Here is a 19410-nt window from a genome sequence, read left to right as displayed (position 1 = left end):
CAATCAGCTCCTTAGTTTTGGTGACATTCATGATGAGGCTGTTGTCCTGGCACCAGAGTGACAGATCAGTGACAGGACCTGGTCTGAGGTTAGACCAGGTCCTGGAGAGGGATCCTCCTCTGGTCTCCTGAAGGTTTCTTCCCTTTTTTTCCAGCTGAAAGTTTTTTTTCTTTTCTTGGGAGATTTCCTGATCCGATGTGAGGTCAAAGGTCAGGGATGTCTGTGTACAGAGTGTAAAGCCTCTGAGGGGAGGTTGCATTGGATGGCCTCAGCAGGTAGACCTGCAGGAGGGAGTTAGTCGTCTAGGCATGAAATGACCAGAACCAGAACCAGCGCCGCCTTGAGTCAGAAGAGGCCGTGTTCTCCTGATGGTGTCGGTGATGTCGGCCATGTCACCCGAGGTCCCTGCAGTCAGGGGGCGGAGCCAACAGGTGTTGAAGGTGGGTGGAAGACTCCTCGGTCTTTATCCTCCGAGTCTAGACTCATCGAAAGACTTAACAGTTTAACAGCGATGCGTTCGCTGACTCGGTGTTTGTTCATATGAAGGTAAACGGAAACTTTATTCTTAATCAGAACGAGACACCAGGATTCAGACAAACAGGGCTTTTATTTTGAAGGCCGGTGCTGCCTCCGTTAAGGGGCGGGGCTACAGTCACATCTGCACATTCTCCTCCAGTTAGGCGCTACTGATACCTTCCTCTGACAAGCAGCTACAGACATAAAGTGCACAGGACTCCAGCCAATGAGAGGAGGGCGCGGTGGTCACGTGACGCAGGACTCAGGCGAAGTTGTTCTTCAGGAAGCTCATGAGGCCGTTGGTGGACGAGTCATGGGAGGAGACGGCGCCGCTGGCCCTCAGCTCGGGCTCGATCCTCTTCGCCAGCTGCTTCCCCAGCTCCACCCTGAGGGCCCCGCAGTTAGAGGGGGGGGTGTCTGTGTGTGTGTCTCCGTGTGTGTGTGTCTCTGTGTGTGTGTGTCTCCATGTGTGTGTCTGTGTGTGTGTCTTGTGTGTGTCTCTGTGTGTGTGTCTCTGTGTGTGTGTCTCTGTGTGTGTGTCTCTGTGTGTGTGTCTGTGTGTGTGTGTGTGTGTCTCTGTGTGTGTCTGTGTGTGTGTCTGCGTGTGTGTGTCTCTGTGTGTGTGTGTGTGTCTGTGTGTGTGTGTGTCTCTGTGTGTGTGTGTGTGTGTGTGTGTCTCCGTGTGTGTGTCTCCGTGTGTGTGTCTCTGTGTGTGTGTGTGTGTGTCTCTGCGTGTGTGTGTCTCTGTGTGTGTGTGTGTGTGTCTCTGTGTGTGTGTCTCACCCCCACTGGTCGTAGCTGTTGATGTTCCAGATGACTCCCTGAACAAAGATCTTGTGTTCGTACATCGCTGGAAGAGAAATCACGTTTGATTATTTATATATATATATGACATAATATATATATAAAGATATTATATAATATATCCATAGATATATAAAATCAATATGGATATATATACTTAGATGTATAATATATAAATATATACACAGATATATATATTATATCTGTGTATATAGATATATAATATATATATAGAGACAATAAACCGAATACCATAACATATAGATATATCTATGTATATTTTATACATATATATTTTATATATTTATCTCCCAGTACTCACCAACCAGAGCTCCCAGTACGAACGGGCTCAGCTTCTTGAAGACGATGGAGTTGCTCGGCTTGTTGCCTTCAAAGACCTTCCAAAGGAACGGACATGTGAGTTTAAGTGTTGCCTTCAAAGACCTTCCAAAGGAACGGACATGTGAGTTTAACAGTGTTGCCTTCAAAGACCTTCCAGAGGAACAGACGTGAGTTTAACAGTGTTGCCTTCAAAGACCTTCCAGAGGAGGGGACATGTGAGTTTAACTGTGTTGCCTTCAAAGACCTTCCCGAGGAGGGGCCATGTGGGTTTAACAGTGTTGCCTTCAAAGACCTTCCCGAGGAGGGGACATGTGGGTTTAACTGTGTTGCCTTCAAAGACCTTCCCGAGGAGGGGCCATGTGGGTTTAACTGTGTTGCCTTCAAAGACCTTCCCGAGGAGGGGCCATGTGGGTTTAACTGTTGCCTTCAAAGACCTTCCCGAGGAGGGGACATGTGGGTTTAACTGTGTTGCCTTCAAAGACCTTCCAGATGAGGGGACATGTGGGTTTAACTGTGTTGCCTTCAAAGACCTTCCCGAGGAGGGGCCATGTGGGCTTAACCGTGTTGCCTTCAAAGACCTTCCCGAGGAGGGGACATGTGGGTTTAACTGTGTTGCCTTCAAAGACCTTCCAGATGAGGGGACATGTGGGCTTAACCGTGTTGCCTTCAAAGACCTTCCCGAGGAGGGGCCATGTGGGTTTAACCGTGTTGCCTTCAAAGACCTTCCCGAGGAGGGGCCATGTGGGCTTAACCGTGTTGCCTTCAAAGACCTTCCCGAGGAGGGGCCATGTGGGCTTAACCGTGTTGCCTTCAAAGACCTTCCCGAGGAGGGGCCATGTGGGCTTAACCGTGTTGCCTTCAAAGACCTTCCCGAGGAGGGGCCATGTGGGCTTAACCGTGTTGCCTTCAAAGACCTTCCCGAGGAGGGGCCATGTGGGCTTAACCGTGTTGCCTTCAAAGACCTTCCCGAGGAGGGGCCATGTGGGCTTAACCGTGTTGCCTTCAAAGACCTTCCAGATGAGGGGACATGTGGGCTTAACCGTGTTGCCTTCAAAGACCTTCCCGAGGAGGGGCCATGTGGGCTTAACCGTGTTGCCTTCAAAGACCTTCCCGAGGAGGGGCCATGTGGGCTTAACCGTGTTGCCTTCAAAGACCTTGCCGCGGGGGGGCCATGGGGGCTTAACCGTGTTGCCTTCAAAGACCTTCCCGAGGAGGGGCCATGTGGGCTTAACCGTGTTGCCTTCAAAGACCTTCCCGAGGAGGGGCCATGTGGGCTTAACCGTGTTGCCTTCAAAGACCTTCCCGAGGAGGGGCCATGTGGGCTTAACCGTGTTGCCTTCAAAGACCTTCCCGAGGAGGGGCCATGTGGGCTTAACCGTGTTGCCTTCAAAGACCTTCCCGAGGAGGGGCCATGTGGGCTTAACCGTGTTGCCTTCAAAGACCTTCCGAGGAGGGGCCATGGGCTTAACCGTGTTGCCTTCAAAGACCTTCGAGGACGGGCCATGTGGGCTTAACCGTGTTGCCTTCAAAGACCTTCCGAGGAGGGGCCATGTGGGCTTAACCGTGTTGCCTTCAAAGACCTTCCCGAGGAGGGGCCATGTGGGCTTAACCGTGTTGCCTTCAAAGACCTTCCCGAGGAGGGGCCATGTGGGCTTAACCGTGTTGCCTTCAAAGACCTTCCCGAGGAGGGGCCATGTGGGCTCTACCTTGTGGGGCAGCAGCTGCAGTAGCCCCTCCCCCTTCAGGCCCGAGGCCTCCAGCTCCTCTCGAGCCTCGGCGGCCGTCTTCCCCCTCATCAGAGCTTCTGTCTGGGCCAGGAAGTTAGCCACCAGGATCTGAGGTCACAGGTGAGGTCAACAGGTCACAGGTGAGGTCAACAGGTGAGAGGTCAACAGGTCACAGGTGAGGTCAACAGGTGAGCACAGTGCTTCAGGGGGCGTGGTGGGCGTAACCTTGTGGTGCAGGTTGTCCCTGATTGGATGCTGGGACTGAGCAGGAATGAGGAAGTCTGCAGGAATCAGACGACTTCCTGGAGAGACCAGAGGGAGGGAGTGTGTGTGAGTGTGTGAGTGTATGTATGTGTTAGTGTGTGTGTGTGTGAGTGTGTTAGTGAGTGTGTGTGAGTGTGTGTGTGTTAGTGTGTTAGTGTGTGTGAGTGTATGTATGTGTTAGTGTGTGTGTGTGTGAGTGTGTTAGTGAGTGTGTGTGAGTGTGTGTGTGTTAGTGTGTTAGTGTGTGTGAGTGTGTGTATGTGTTAGTGTGTGTGTGTGAGTGTGTGTGAGTGTATGTATGTTAGTGTGTGTGTGTGTTAGTGTGAGTGTGTGTGTGTTAGTGTGTGTGTGTTAGTGTGTGTGTGTGTGTTAGTGTGTGTGTGTGTGTGTTAGTGTGTGTGTGTGTGTTAGTGTGTGTGTGTGTGTGTTAGTGTGTGTGTGTGTGTGTGTGTGTGTGTGTGTGTGTTAGTGTGTGTTAGTGTGTGTGTTAGTGTGTGTGTGTGTGTTAGTGTGTGTGTTAGTGTGTGTTAGTTAGTGTGTGTGTTAGTGTGTGTGTGTGTGTTAGTGTGTGTGTTAGTGTGTGTGTTAGTTTGTGTGTGTGTGTTAGTTAGTGTGTGTGTTAGTGTGTGTTAGTGTGTGTGTTAGTTAGTGTGTGTGTGTGTGTTAGTGTGTGTGTGTGTACCTTGGTGGATGAGCTGGTAGAATGCATGCTGCCCATTGGTCCCTGGTTCTCCCCACACGATTGGTCCGGTGTGATAGTCGACACGGACGCCATCTTTGGTGATGGATTTACCGTTAGACTCCATGTCGCCCTGACGACCACACACACACAATGGATTGGCCCCGCCCTCTGAATGGATTGGCCCCGCCCCCTCTGAATGGATTTGCCCCGCCCCACTGACCTGCTGGAAGTAGGCGGCGAAGCGGTGCATGTACTGGTCGTAGGGCAGCATGGCGTGAGTCTCCGCCCCGAAGAAGTTGATGTACCAAACGCCCAGAAGGGCCAGCAGCACCGGGACACTGCCCTCTAGTGGCGCGGAGAGGAAGTGCTGGTCCTGAGGACAGAGACCAGTCTGCTACTGAGACCAGAGACCAGTCTGCTACTGGGACCAGAGACCAGTCTGCTACTGAGACCAGAGACCAGTCTGCTACTGGGACCAGAGACCAGTCTGCTACTGGGACCAGAGACCAGTCTGCTACTGGGACCAGAGACCAGTCTGATACTGGGAGGAGACCAGTCTGCTACTGGGACCAGAGACCAGTCTGCTACTGGGACCAGAGACCAGTCTGCTACTGAGACCAGAGACCAGTCTGCTACTGGGACCAGAGACCAGTCTGCTACTGGGACCAGAGACCAGTCTGCTACTGGGACCAGAGACCAGTCTGCTACTGGGACCAGAGACCAGTCTGCTACTGGGACCAGAGACCAGTCTGCTACTGGGACCAGAGACCAGTCTGCTACTGGGACCAGAGACCAGTCTGCTACTGGGACCAGAGACCAGTCTGCTACTGGGACCAGAGACCAGTCTGCTACTGGGACCAGAGACCAGTCTGCTACTGGGACCAGAGACCAGTCTGCTACTGGGACCAGAGACCAGTCTGCTACTGGGACCAGAGACCAGTCTGCTACTGGGACCAGAGACCAGTCTGCTACTGAGACCAGAGACCAGTCTGCTACTGGACCAGAGACCAGTCTGCTACTGGGACCAGAGACCAGTCTGCTACTGGGACCAGAGACCAGTCTGCTACTGGGACCAGAGACCAGTCTGCTACTGGGACCAGAGACCAGTCTGCTACTGGGACCAGAGACCAGTCTGCTACTGGGACCAGAGACCAGTCTGCTACTGAGACCAGAGACCAGTCTGCTACTGGGACCAGAGACCAGTCTGCTACTGGGACCAGAGACCAGTCTGCTACTGGGACCAGAGACCAGTCTGCTACTGGGACCAGAGACCAGTCTGCTACTGGGACCAGAGACCAGTCTGCTACTGGGACCAGAGACCAGTCTGCTACTGGGACCAGAGACCAGTCTGCTACTGGGACCAGAGACCAGTCTGCTACTGGGACCAGAGACCAGTCTGCTACTGGGACCAGAGACCAGTCTGCTACTGAGACCAGAGACCAGTCTGCTACTGGGACCAGAGACCAGTCTGCTACTGGGACCAGAGACCAGTCTGCTACTGGGACCAGAGACCAGTCTGCTACTGGGACCAGAGACCAGTCTGCTACTGGGACCAGAGACCAGTCTGCTACTGAGACCAGAGACCAGTCTGCTACTGGGACCAGAGACCAGTCTGCTACTGGGACCAGAGACCAGTCTGCTACTGGGACCAGAGACCAGTCTGCTACTGGGACCAGAGACCAGTCTGCTACTGGGACCAGAGACCAGTCTGCTACTGAGACCAGAGACCAGTCTGCTACTGGGACCAGAGACCAGTCTGCTACTGGGACCAGAGACCAGTCTGCTACTGGGACCAGAGACCAGTCTGCTACTGGGACCAGGTCCTGGAGGATCTTACCATCCAGTGAGCTCCGGACAGAAGCTGCTCAAAGCCTTCAAAGCCTGAAACACACAAAGGTCAAAGGTCACACAGGAACAATGATTGAGGTCAAAGGTCAGGGTGACATCACAGTAAAGGTCAAAGGCCAGGGTGACGTCACAGTAAAGGTCAAAGGCCAGGGTGACGTCACAGTAAAGGTCAGAGGCCAGAGTGACATCACAGTAAAGGTCAAAGGCCAGGGTGACGTCACAGTAACGGTCAAAGGCCAGGGTGACATCACAGTAAAGGTCAAAGGCCAGGGTGACATCACAGTAAAGGTCAAAGGCCAGGGTGACATCACAGTAAAGGTCAAAAGCCAGGGTGACGTCACAGTAAAGGTCAGCCAGGTGACGTCACAGTAACGGTCAAAGGCCAGGGTGACATCACAGTAACGGTCAAAGGCCAGGGTGACATCACAGTAAAGGTCAAAGGCCAGGGTGACATCACAGTAAAGGTCAAAGGCCAGGGTGACGCCACAGTAAAGGTCAAGGCCAGGGTGACGTCACAGTAAAGGTCAGCGGTGACGTCACAGTAAAGGTCAAAGGCCAGGGTGACGTCACAGTAACGGTCAAAGGCCAGGGTGACATCACAGTAAGGTCAGGCCAGGGTGACATCACAGTAAAGGTCAAAGGCCAGGGTGACGTCACAGTAAAGGTCAGGCCAGGGTGACGTCACAGTAAAGGTCAACGGTGACGTCACAGTAAAGGTCAAAGGCCAGGGTGACGTCACAGTAACGGTCAAAGGCCAGGGTGACATCACAGTAAAGGTCAAAGGCCAGGGTGACATCACAGTAAAGGTCAAAGGCCAGGGTGACGTCACAGTAAAGGTCAAAGGCCAGAGTGACGTCACAGTAAAGGTCAAAGGCCAGGGTGACGTCACAGTAAAGGTCAGAGGCCAGAGTGACGTCACAGTAAAGGTCAAAGGCCAGGGTGACGTCACAGTAAAGGTCAAAGGCCAGGGTGACATCACAGTAAAGGTCAAAGGCCAGGGTGACATCACAGTAAAGGTCAGGCCAGGTGACGTCACAGTAAAGGTCAAAGTTCAGGGTGACATCACAGTAAAGGTCAAAGGCCAGGGTGACGTCACAGTAAAGGTCAAAGGCCAGGGTGACATCACAGTAAAGGTCAAAGTTCAAGGTGACATCACAGTAAAGGTCAAAGGCCAGGGTGACATCACAGTAAAGGTGAAAGGCCAGGGTGACATCACAGTAAAGGTCAAAGGCCAGGGTGACGTCACAGTAAAGGTCAAAGGCCAGGGTGACGTCACAGTAAAGGTCAAAGGCCAGGGTGACGTCACAGTAAAGGTCAGAGGCCAGAGTGACGTCACAGTAAAGGTCAAAGGCCAGGGTGACGTCACAGTAAAGGTCAAAGGCCAGGGTGACATCACAGTAAAGGTCAAAGGCCAGGGTGACATCACAGTAAAGGTCAAAGGCCAGGGTGACGTCACAGTAAAGGTCAAAGGCCAGGGTGACGTCACAGTAAAGGTCAACGGTGACGTCACAGTAACGGTCAAAGGCCAGGGTGACGTCACAGTAACGGTCAAAGGCCAGGGTGACATCACAGTAAAGGTCAAAGGCCAGGGTGACATCACAGTAAAGGTCAAAGGCCAGGGTGACGTCACAGTAAAGGTCAAAGGCCAGGGTGACGTCACAGTAAAGGTCAACGGTGACGTCACAGTAAAGGTCAAAGGCCAGGGTGACGTCACAGTAACGGTCAAAGGCCAGGGTGACATCACAGTAAAGGTCAAAGGCCAGGGTGACGTCACAGTAAAGGTCAAAGGCCAGGGTGACGTCACAGTAAAGGTCAAAGGCCAGGGTGACGTCACAGTAAAGGTCAAAGGCCAGGGTGACGTCACAGTAAAGGTCAAGGCCAGGTGACGTCACAGTAACGGTCAAAGGCCAGGTGACATCACAGTAAAGGTCAAAGGCCAGGGTGACATCACAGTAAAGGTCAAAGGCCAGGGTGACATCACAGTAAAGGTCAAAAGCCAGGGTGACGTCACAGTAAAGGTCAACGGTGACGTCACAGTAACGGTCAAAGGCCAGGGTGACATCACAGTAACGGTCAAAGGCCAGGGTGACATCACAGTAAAGGTCAAAGGCTAGGGTGACATCACAGTAAAGGTCAAAGGCCAGGGTGACGTCACAGTAAAGGTCAAAGGCCAGGGTGACGTCACAGTAAAGGTCAACAGTGACGTCACAGTAAAGGTCAAAGGCCAGGGTGACGTCACAGTAACGGTCAAAGGCCAGGGTGACATCACAGTAAAGGTCAAAGGCCAGGGTGACATCACAGTAAAGGTCAAAGGCCAGGGTGACGTCACAGTAAAGGTCAAAGGCCAGGGTGACGTCACAGTAAAGGTCAACGGTGACGTCACAGTAAAGGTCAAAGGCCAGGGTGACGTCACAGTAACGGTCAAAGGCCAGGGTGACATCACAGTAAAGGTCAAAGGCCAGGGTGACATCACAGTAAAGGTCAAAGGCCAGGGTGACATCACAGTAAAGGTCAAAAGCCAGGGTGACGTCACAGTAAAGGTCAAAGGCCAGAGTGACGTCACAGTAAAGGTCAAAGGCCAGGGTGACGTCACAGTAAAGGTCAGAGGCCAGAGTGACGTCACAGTAAAGGTCAAAGGCCAGGGTGACGTCACAGTAAAGGTCAAAGGCCAGGGTGACATCACAGTAAAGGTCAAAGGCCAGGGTGACATCACAGTAAAGGTCAAGGCCAGGGTGACGTCACAGTAAAGGTCAAAGTTCAGGGTGACATCACAGTAAAGGTCAGGCCAGGGTGACGTCACAGTAAAGGTCAAAGGCCAGGTGACATCACAGTAAAGGTCAAAGGCCAGGGTGACATCACAGTAAAGGTCAAAAGCCAGGGTGACGTCACAGTAAAGGTCAGGCCAGGTGACGTCACAGTAAAGGTCAAAGGCCAGGGTGACGTCACAGTAAAGGTCAGAGGCCAGAGTGACATCACAGTAAAGGTCAAAGGCCAGGGTGACGTCACAGTAACGGTCAAAGGCCAGGGTGACATCACAGTAAAGGTCAAAGGCCAGGGTGACATCACAGTAAAGGTCAAAGGCCAGGGTGACGTCACAGTAAAGGTCAAAGGCCAGGGTGACGTCACAGTAAAGGTCAACGGTGACGTCACAGTAACGGTCAAAGGCCAGGGTGACGTCACAGTAACGGTCAAAGGCCAGGGTGACATCACAGTAAAGGTCAAAGGCCAGAGTGACATCACAGTAAAGGTCAAAGGCCAGGCTGACGTCACAGTAAAGGTCAAGGCCAGGTGACGTCACAGTAAAGGTCAACGGTGACGTCACAGTAAAGGTCAAAGGTCAGGGTGACGTCACAGTAACGGTCAAAGGCCAGGGTGACATCACAGTAAAGGTCAAAGGCCAGGGTGACATCACAGTAAAGGTCAAAGGCCAGGGTGACGTCACAGTAAAGGTCAAAGGCCAGGGTGACGTCACAGTAAAGGTCAAAGGCCAGGGTGACGTCACAGTAAAGGTCAGAGGCCAGAGTGACATCACAGTAAAGGTCAAAGGCCAGGGTGACGTCACAGTAACGGTCAAAGGCCAGGGTGACATCACAGTAAAGGTCAAAGGCCAGGGTGACATCACAGTAAAGGTCAAAGGCCAGGTGACATCACAGTAAAGGTCAAAAGCCAGGGTGACGTCACAGTAAAGGTCAACGGTGACGTCACAGTAACGGTCAAAGGCCAGGGTGACATCACAGTAACGGTCAAAGGCCAGGGTGACATCACAGTAAAGGTCAAAGGCCAGGGTGACATCACAGTAAAGGTCAAAGGCCAGGGTGACGTCACAGTAAAGGTCAAAGGCCAGGGTGACGTCACAGTAAAGGTCAACGGTGACGTCACAGTAAAGGTCAAAGGCCAGGGTGACGTCACAGTAACGGTCAAAGGCCAGGGTGACATCACAGTAAAGGTCAAAGGCCAGGGTGACATCACAGTAAAGGTCAAAGGCCAGGGTGACGTCACAGTAAAGGTCAAAGGCCAGGGTGACGTCACAGTAAAGGTCAACGGTGACGTCACAGTAAAGGTCAAAGGCCAGGGTGACGTCACAGTAAAGGTCAAAGGCCAGGGTGACATCACAGTAAAGGTCAAAGGCCAGGGTGACATCACAGTAAAGGTCAAAAGCCAGGGTGACGTCACAGTAAAGGTCAGCGCCAGAGTGACGTCACAGTAAAGGTCAAGGCCAGGGTGACGTCACAGAAAAGGTCAGAGGCCAGAGTGACGTCACAGTAAAGGTCAAGGCCAGGGTGACGTCACAGTAAAGGTCAGCGCCAGGGTGACATCACAGTAAAGGTCAAAGGCCAGGGTGACATCACAGTAAAGGTCAAAGGCCAGGGTGACGTCACAGTAAAGGTCAAAGTTCAGGGTGACATCACAGTAAAGGTCAAAGGCCAGGGTGACGTCACAGTAAAGGTCAAAGGCCAGGGTGACGTCACAGTAAAGGTCAGAGGCCAGAGTGACATCACAGTAAAGGTCAAAGGCCAGGGTGACGTCACAGTAACGGTCAAAGGCCAGGGTGACATCACAGTAAAGGTCAAAGGTCAACGGTGACGTCACAGTAACGGTCAAAGGCCAGGGTGACGTCACAGTAACGGTCAGCGCCAGGTGACGTCACAGTAACGGTCAAGGCCAGGGTGACATCACAGTAAAGGTCAAAGGCCAGGGTGACGTCACAGTAAAGGTCAGGCCAGGTGACGTCACAGTAAAGGTCAACGGTGACGTCACAGTAAAGATCAAAGGGCAGGGTGACGTCACAGTAACGGTCAAGGCCAGGGTGACATCACAGTAAAGGTCAGGCCAGGGTGACATCACAGTAAAGGTCAAGGCCAGGGTGACGTCACAGTAAAGGTCAAAGGCCAGGGTGACGTCACAGTAAAGGTCAACGGTGACGTCACAGTAAAGGTCAAAGGCCAGGGTGACGTCACAGTAACGGTCAAAGGCCAGGGTGACATCACAGTAAAGGTCAAAGGCCAGGGTGACATCACAGTAAAGGTCAAAGGCCAGGGTGACGTCACAGTAAAGGTCAAAAGCCAGGGTGATGTCACAGTAAAGGTCAAAGGCCAGAGTGACGTCACAGTAAAGGTCAAAGGCCAGGGTGACGTCACAGTAAAGGTCAGAGGCCAGAGTGATGTCACAGTAAAGGTCAAAGGCCAGGGTGACATCACAGTAAAGGTCAAAGGCCAGGGTGACGTCACAGTAAAGGTCAAAGGCCAGGGTGACGTCACAGTAAAGGTCAAAGTTCAGGGTGACATCACAGTAAAGGTCAAAGGCCAGAGTGACATCACAGTAAAGGTCAAAGGCCAGGGTGACGTCACAGTAAAGGTCAAAGGCCAGAGTGACATCACAGTAAAGGTCAAAGGCCAGGGTGACGTCACAGTAACGGTCAAAGGCCAGGGTGACGTCACAGTAACGGTCAAAGGCCAGGGTGACATCACAGTAAAGGTCAAAGTTCAGGGTGACATCACAGTAAAGGTCAAAGGCCAGGGTGACGTCACAGTAAAGGTCAAAGGCCAGGGTGACATCACAGTAAAGGTCAAAAGCCAGGGTGACGTCACAGTAAAGGTCAACGGTGACGTCACAGTAACGGTCAAAGGCCAGGGTGACATCACAGTAACGGTCAAAGGCCAGGGTGACATCACAGTAAAGGTCAAAGGCCAGGGTGACATCACAGTAAAGGTCAAAGGCCAGGGTGACGTCACAGTAAAGGTCAAAGGCCAGGGTGACGTCACAGTAAAGGTCAACGGTGACGTCACAGTAAAGGTCAAAGGCCAGGGTGACGTCACAGTAACGGTCAGGCCAGGTGACATCACAGTAAAGGTCAAAGGCCAGGGTGACATCACAGTAAAGGTCAAGGCCAGGGTGACGTCACAGTAAAGGTCAAAGGCCAGGGTGACGTCACAGTAAAGGTCAACGGTGACGTCACAGTAAAGGTCAAAGGCCAGGGTGACGTCACAGTAACGGTCAAAGGCCAGGGTGACATCACAGTAAAGGTCAAAGGCCAGGGTGACATCACAGTAAAGGTCAAAGGCCAGGGTGACGTCACAGTAAAGGTCAAAGGCCAGAGTGACGTCACAGTAAAGGTCAAAGGCCAGGGTGACGTCACAGTAAAGGTCAGAGGCCAGAGTGACGTCACAGTAAAGGTCAAAGGCCAGGGTGACGTCACAGTAAAGGTCAAAGGCCAGGGTGACATCACAGTAAAGGTCAAAGGCCAGGGTGACATCACAGTAAAGGTCAAAGGCCAGGGTGACGTCACAGTAAAGGTCAAAGTTCAGGGTGACATCACAGTAAAGGTCAAAGGCCAGGGTGACGTCACAGTAAAGGTCAAAGGCCAGGGTGACGTCACAGTAAAGGTCAAAGGCCAGGGTGACATCACAGTAAAGGTCAAAGGCCAGGGTGACATCACAGTAAAGGTCAAAGGCCAGGGTGACATCACAGTAAAGGTCAAAGGCCAGGGTGACATCACAGTAAAGGTCAAAGGCCAGGGTGACGTCACAGTAAAGGTCAAAGGCCAGGGTGACGTCACAGTAAAGGTCAAAGGCCAGGGTGACGTCACAGTAAAGGTCAGAGGCCAGAGTGACGTCACAGTAAAGGTCAAAGGCCAGGGTGACGTCACAGTAACGGTCAAAGGCCAGGGTGACATCACAGTAAAGGTCAAAGGCCAGGGTGACATCACAGTAAAGGTCAGCGCCAGGGTGACGTCACAGTAAAGGTCAAAGGCCAGGGTGACGTCACAGTAAAGGTCAACGGTGACGTCACAGTAACGGTCAAAGGCCAGGGTGACGTCACAGTAACGGTCAAAGGCCAGGGTGACATCACAGTAAAGGTCAAAGGCCAGGGTGACATCACAGTAAAGGTCAAAGGCCAGGGTGACGTCACAGTAAAGGTCAAAGGCCAGGGTGACGTCACAGTAAAGGTCAGAGTGACGTCACAGTAAAGGTCAAAGGCCAGGGTGACGTCACAGTAAAGGTCAAAGGCCAGGGTGACATCACAGTAAAGGTCAAAGGCCAGGGTGACGTCACAGTAAAGGTCAAAGGCCAGGGTGACGTCACAGTAAAGGTCAAAGGCCAGGGTGACGTCACAGTAAAGGTCAAAGGCCAGGGTGACGTCACAGTAACGGTCAAAGGCCAGGGTGACATCACAGTAAAGGTCAAAGGCCAGGGTGACATCACAGTAAAGGTCAAAGGCCAGGGTGACATCACAGTAAAGGTCAAAAGCCAGGGTGACGTCACAGTAAAGGTCAACGGTGACGTCACAGTAACGGTCAAAGGCCAGGGTGACATCACAGTAACGGTCAAAGGCCAGGGTGACATCACAGTAAAGGTCAAAGGCTAGGGTGACATCACAGTAAAGGTCAAAGGCCAGGGTGACGTCACAGTAAAGGTCAAAGGCCAGGGTGACGTCACAGTAAAGGTCAACAGTGACGTCACAGTAAAGGTCAAAGGCCAGGGTGACGTCACAGTAACGGTCAGCGCCAGGGTGACATCACAGTAAAGGTCAAAGGCCAGGGTGACATCACAGTAAAGGTCAAAGGCCAGGGTGACGTCACAGTAAAGGTCAAAGGCCAGGGTGACGTCACAGTAAAGGTCAACGGTGACGTCACAGTAAAGGTCAAAGGCCAGGGTGACGTCACAGTAACGGTCAAAGGCCAGGGTGACATCACAGTAAAGGTCAAAGGCCAGGGTGACATCACAGTAAAGGTCAAAGGCCAGGTGACATCACAGTAAAGGTCAACAGTGACATCACAGTAAAGGTCAAAGTGACGTCACAGTAAAGGTCAAAGGCCAGGGTGACGTCACAGTAAAGGTCAGAGGCCAGAGTGACGTCACAGTAAAGGTCAAAGGCCAGGGTGACGTCACAGTAAAGGTCAAAGGCCAGGGTGACATCACAGTAAAGGTCAAAGGCCAGGGTGACATCACAGTAAAGGTCAAAGGCCAGGGTGACGTCACAGTAAAGGTCAAAGTTCAGGGTGACATCACAGTAAAGGTCAAAGGCCAGGGTGACGTCACAGTAAAGGTCAAAGGCCAGGGTGACATCACAGTAAAGGTCAAAGGCCAGGGTGACATCACAGTAAAGGTCAAAGGCCAGGGTGACGTCACAGTAAAGGTCAAAGGCCAGGGTGACGTCACAGTAAAGGTCAAAGGCCAGGGTGACGTCACAGTAAAGGTCAGAGGCCAGAGTGACATCACAGTAAAGGTCAAAGGCCAGGGTGACGTCACAGTAACGGTCAAAGGCCAGGGTGACATCACAGTAAAGGTCAAAGGCCAGGGTGACATCACAGTAAAGGTCAAAGGCCAGGGTGACGTCACAGTAAAGGTCAAAGGCCAGGTGACGTCACAGTAAAGGTCAGCGCCAGTGGCGTCACAGTAACGGTCAAAGGCCAGGGTGACATCACAGTAAAGGTCAAAGGCCAGGGTGACATCACAGTAAAGGTCAAAGGCCAGGGTGACGTCACAGTAAAGGTCAAAGGCCAGGGTGACGTCACAGTAAAGGTCAACGGTGACGTCACAGTAAAGGTCAAAGGTCAGGGTGACGTCACAGTAACGGTCAAAGGCCAGGGTGACATCACAGTAAAGGTCAAAGGCCAGGGTGACATCACAGTAAAGGTCAAAGGCCAGGGTGACGTCACAGTAAAGGTCAAAGGCCAGGGTGACGTCACAGTAAAGGTCAAAGGCCAGGGTGACGTCACAGTAAAGGTCAGAGGCCAGAGTGACATCACAGTAAAGGTCAAAGGCCAGGGTGACGTCACAGTAACGGTCAAAGGCCAGGGTGACATCACAGTAAAGGTCAAAGGCCAGGGTGACATCACAGTAAAGGTCAAAGGCCAGGGTGACATCACAGTAAAGGTCAAAAGCCAGGGTGACGTCACAGTAAAGGTCAACGGTGACGTCACAGTAACGGTCAAAGGCCAGGGTGACATCACAGTAACGGTCAAAGGCCAGGGTGACATCACAGTAAAGGTCAAAGGCCAGGGTGACATCACAGTAAAGGTCAAAGGCCAGGGTGACGTCACAGTAAAGGTCAAAGGCCAGGGTGACGTCACAGTAAAGGTCAACAGTGACGTCACAGTAAAGGTCAGCCAGGGTGACGTCACAGTAACGGTCAAAGGCCAGGGTGACATCACAGTAAAGGTCAAAGGCCAGGGTGACATCACAGTAAAGGTCAAAGGCCAGGGTGACGTCACAGTAAAGGTCAGGCCAGGGTGACGTCACAGTAAAGGTCAACGGTGACGTCACAGTAAAGGTCAAAGGCCAGGGTGACGTCACAGTAAAGGTCAAAGGCCAGGGTGACATCACAGTAAAGGTCAAAGGCCAGGGTGACATCACAGTAAAGGTCAAAAGCCAGGGTGACGTCACAGTAAAGGTCAAAGGCCAGAGTGACGTCACAGTAAAGGTCAAAGGCCAGGGTGACGTCACAGTAAAGGTCAGAGGCCAGAGTGACGTCACAGTAAAGGTCAAAGGCCAGGGTGACGTCACAGTAAAGGTCAAAGGCCAGGGTGACATCACAGTAAAGGTCAAAGGCCAGGGTGACATCACAGTAAAGGTCAAAGGCCAGGGTGACGTCACAGTAAAGGTCAAAGTTCAGGGTGACATCACAGTAAAGGTCAAAGGCCAGGGTGACGTCACAGTAAAGGTCAAAGGCCAGGGTGACGTCACAGTAAAGGTCAGAGGCCAGAGTGACATCACAGTAAAGGTCAAAGGCCAGGGTGACGTCACAGTAACGGTCAAAGGCCAGGGTGACATCACAGTAAAGGTCAAAGGTCAACGGTGACGTCACAGTAACGGTCAAAGGCCAGGGTGACGTCACAGTAACGGTCAAAGGCCAGGGTGACGTCACAGTAACGGTCAAAGGCCAGGGTGACATCACAGTAAAGGTCAAAGGCCAGGGTGACGTCACAGTAAAGGTCAACGGTGACGTCACAGTAAAGGTCAGGCCAGGGTGACGTCACAGTAACGGTCAAAGGCCAGGGTGACATCACAGTAAAGGTCAAAGGCCAGGGTGGCATCACAGTAAAGGTCAAAGGCCAGGGTGACGTCACAGTAAAGGTCAAAGGCCAGGGTGACGTCACAGTAAAGGTCAACGGTGACGTCACAGTAAAGGTCAAAGGCCAGGGTGACGTCACAGTAACGGTCAAAGGCCAGGGTGACATCACAGTAAAGGTCAAAGGCCAGGGTGACATCACAGTAAAGGTCAAAGGCCAGGGTGACGTCACAGTAAAGGTCAAAAGCCAGGGTGATGTCACAGTAAAGGTCAAAGGCCAGAGTGACGTCACAGTAAAGGTCAAAGGCCAGGGTGACGTCACAGTAAAGGTCAGAGGCCAGAGTGATGTCACAGTAAAGGTCAAAGGCCAGGGTGACATCACAGTAAAGGTCAAGGCCAGGTGACGTCACAGTAAAGGTCAAAGGCCAGGGTGACGTCACAGTAAAGGTCAAAGTTCAGGGTGACATCACAGTAAAGGTCAAAGGCCAGAGTGACATCACAGTAAAGGTCAAAGGCCAGGGTGACGTCACAGTAAAGGTCAAAGGCCAGAGTGACATCACAGTAAAGGTCAAAGGCCAGGGTGACGTCACAGTAACGGTCAAAGGCCAGGGTGACGTCACAGTAACGGTCAAAGGCCAGGGTGACATCACAGTAAAGGTCAAAGTTCAGGGTGACATCACAGTAAAGGTCAAAGGCCAGGGTGACGTCACAGTAAAGGTCAAAGGCCAGGGTGACATCACAGTAAAGGTCAAAGGCCAGGGTGACATCACAGTAAAGGTCAAAGGCCAGGGTGACGTCACAGTAAAGGTCAAAGGCCAGGGTGACATCACAGTAAAGGTCAACAGTGACATCACAGTAAAGGTCAAAGGTCAGAGTGACATCACAGTAAAGGTCAAAGGCCAGGGTGACATCACAGTAAAGGTCAAAGGCCAGGGTGACATCACAGTAAAGGTCAAAGGCCAGGGTGACATCACAGTAACGGTCAAAGGCCAGGGTGACGTCACAGTAAAGGTCAACGGTGACATCACAGTAAAGGTCAAAGGCCAGAGTGACATCACAGTAAAGGTCAAAGGCCAGGGTGACGTCACAGTAAAGGTCAACGGTGACGTCACAGTAAAGGTCAAAGGCCAGAGTGACATCACAGTAAAGGTCAAAGGCCAGGGTGACGTCACAGTAAAGGTCAAAGGCCAGGGTGACGTCACAGTAAAGGTCAAAGGCCAGGGTGACGTCACAGTAAAGGTCAAAGGCCAGGGTGACATCACAGTAAAGGTCAAAAGCCAGGGTGACGTCACAGTAAAGGTCAAAGGCCAGAGTGACGTCACAGTAAAGGTCAAAGGCCAGGGTGACGTCACAGTAAAGGTCAGAGGCCAGAGTGACATCACAGTAAAGGTCAAAGGCCAGGGTGACGTCACAGTAAAGGTCAAAGGCCAGGGTGACGTCACAGTAAAGGTCAAAGGCCAGGGTGACGTCACAGTAAAGGTCAAAGTTCAGGGTGACATCACAGTAAAGGTCAAAGGCCAGAGTGACGTCACAGTAAAGGTCAAAGGCCAGGGTGACGTCACAGTAAAGGTCAAAGGCCAGAGTGACGTCACAGTAAAGGTCAAAGGCCAGGGTGACGTCACAGTAACGGTCAAAGGCCAGGGTGACGTCACAGTAAAGGTCAAAGGCCAGGGTGACATCACAGTAAAGGTCAAAGTTCAGGGTGACATCACAGTAAAGGTCAAAGGCCAGGGTGACGTCACAGTAAAGGTCAAAGTTCAGGGTGACATCACAGTAAAGGTCAAAGGCCAGGGTGACGTCACAGTAAAGGTCAAAGGCCAGGGTGACGTCACAGTAAAGGTCAAAGTTCAGGGTGACATCACAGTAAAGGTCAAAGGCCAGGGTGACGTCACAGTAAAGGTCAAAGGCCAGGGTGACATCACAGTAAAGGTCAACAGTGACATCACAGTAAAGGTCAAAGGTCAGAGTGATATCACAGTAAAGGTCAAAGGCCAGGGTGACATCACAGTAAAGGTCAAAGGCCAGGGTGACGTCACAGTAAAGGTCAAAGTTCAGGGTGACATCACAGTAAAGGTCAACAGTGACATCACAGTAAAGGTCAAAGGTCAGAGTGATATCACAGTAAAGGTCAAAGGTCAGAGTGACGTCACAGTAAAGGTCAAAGGCCAGGGTGACGTCACAGTAAAGGTCAAAGTTCAGGGTGACATCACAGTAAAGGTCAAAGGCCAGAGTGACATCACAGTAAAGGTCAAAGGCCAGGGTGACGTCACAGTAAAGGTCAAAGGCCAGAGTGACATCACAGTAAAGGTCAAAGGCCAGGGTGACGTCACAGTAATGGTCAAAGGCCAGGGTGACGTCACAGTAAAGGTCAAAGGCCAGGGTGACATCACAGTAAAGGTCAAAGTTCAGGGTGACATCACAGTAAAGGTCAAAGGCCAGGGTGACGTCACAGTAAAGGTCAAAGTTCAGGGTGACATCACAGTAAAGGTCAAAGGCCAGGGTGACGTCACAGTAAAGGTCAAAGGCCAGGGTGACGTCACAGTAAAGGTCAAAGGCCAGGGTGACATCACAGTAAAGGTCAACAGTGACATCACAGTAAAGGTCAAAGGTCAGAGTGATATCACAGTAAAGGTCAAAGGCCAGGGTGACATCACAGTAAAGGTCAAAGGCCAGGGTGACATCACAGTAACGGTCAAAGGCCAGGGTGACGTCACAGTAAAGGTCAACGGTGACATCACAGTAAAGGTCAAAGGTCAGAGTGATATCACAGTAAAGGTCAAAGGCCAGGGTGACATCACAGTAAAGGTCAAAGGCCAGGGTGACGTCACAGTAAAGGTCAAAGGCCAGGGTGACGTCACAGTAAAGGTCAAAGGCCAGGGTGACGTCACAGTAAAGGTCAAAGGCCAGAGTGACGTCACAGTAAAGGTCAAAGGCCAGGGTGACGTCACAGTAAAGGTCAAAGGCCAGGGTGACATCACAGTAAAGGTCAAAGGCCAGGGTGCCGTCACAGTAAAGGTCAACAGTGACATCACAGTAAAGGTCAAAGGTCAGAGTGATATCACAGTAAAGGTCAAAGGCCAGGGTGACATCACAGTAAAGGTCAAAGGCCAGGGTGACGTCACAGTAAAGGTCAAAGGCCAGGGTGACGTCACAGTAAAGGTCAAAGGCCAGGGTGACGTCACAGTAAAGGTCAAAGGCCAGAGTGACGTCACAGTA

The 19410-nt window shown here is 51.9% G+C and overlaps 1 protein-coding gene across 1 annotated transcript in view; it reads right to left on the bottom strand.

Moving 5' to 3' along the window:
- Window positions 1-588: 588 nt before the first annotated feature.
- The window catches only part of LOC130195443 (glucose-6-phosphate isomerase-like), a 29331-nt gene continuing 10509 nt past the window's right edge, over window positions 589-19410 (bottom strand). Inside the window, exons 11-18 of the mRNA XM_056416971.1 lie at window positions 6173-6216; window positions 4556-4708; window positions 4336-4465; window positions 3615-3691; window positions 3369-3497; window positions 1643-1718; window positions 1300-1366; window positions 589-902 (exon numbers count right to left, since the gene is read on the bottom strand). Of these exons, the coding sequence (XP_056272946.1) occupies window positions 779-902; window positions 1300-1366; window positions 1643-1718; window positions 3369-3497; window positions 3615-3691; window positions 4336-4465; window positions 4556-4708; window positions 6173-6216 (800 nt within the window). The 3' untranslated portion in view covers window positions 589-778. The remainder of the gene's footprint in view (window positions 903-1299; window positions 1367-1642; window positions 1719-3368; window positions 3498-3614; window positions 3692-4335; window positions 4466-4555; window positions 4709-6172; window positions 6217-19410) is intronic.

The sequence above is a fragment of the Pseudoliparis swirei genome, chromosome 6 (assembly GCF_029220125.1).
Source record: "Pseudoliparis swirei isolate HS2019 ecotype Mariana Trench chromosome 6, NWPU_hadal_v1, whole genome shotgun sequence".
Taxonomy (NCBI): Eukaryota; Metazoa; Chordata; class Actinopteri; order Perciformes; family Liparidae; genus Pseudoliparis; species Pseudoliparis swirei.
This window is presented reverse-complemented; position numbering and strand designations above follow the sequence as displayed.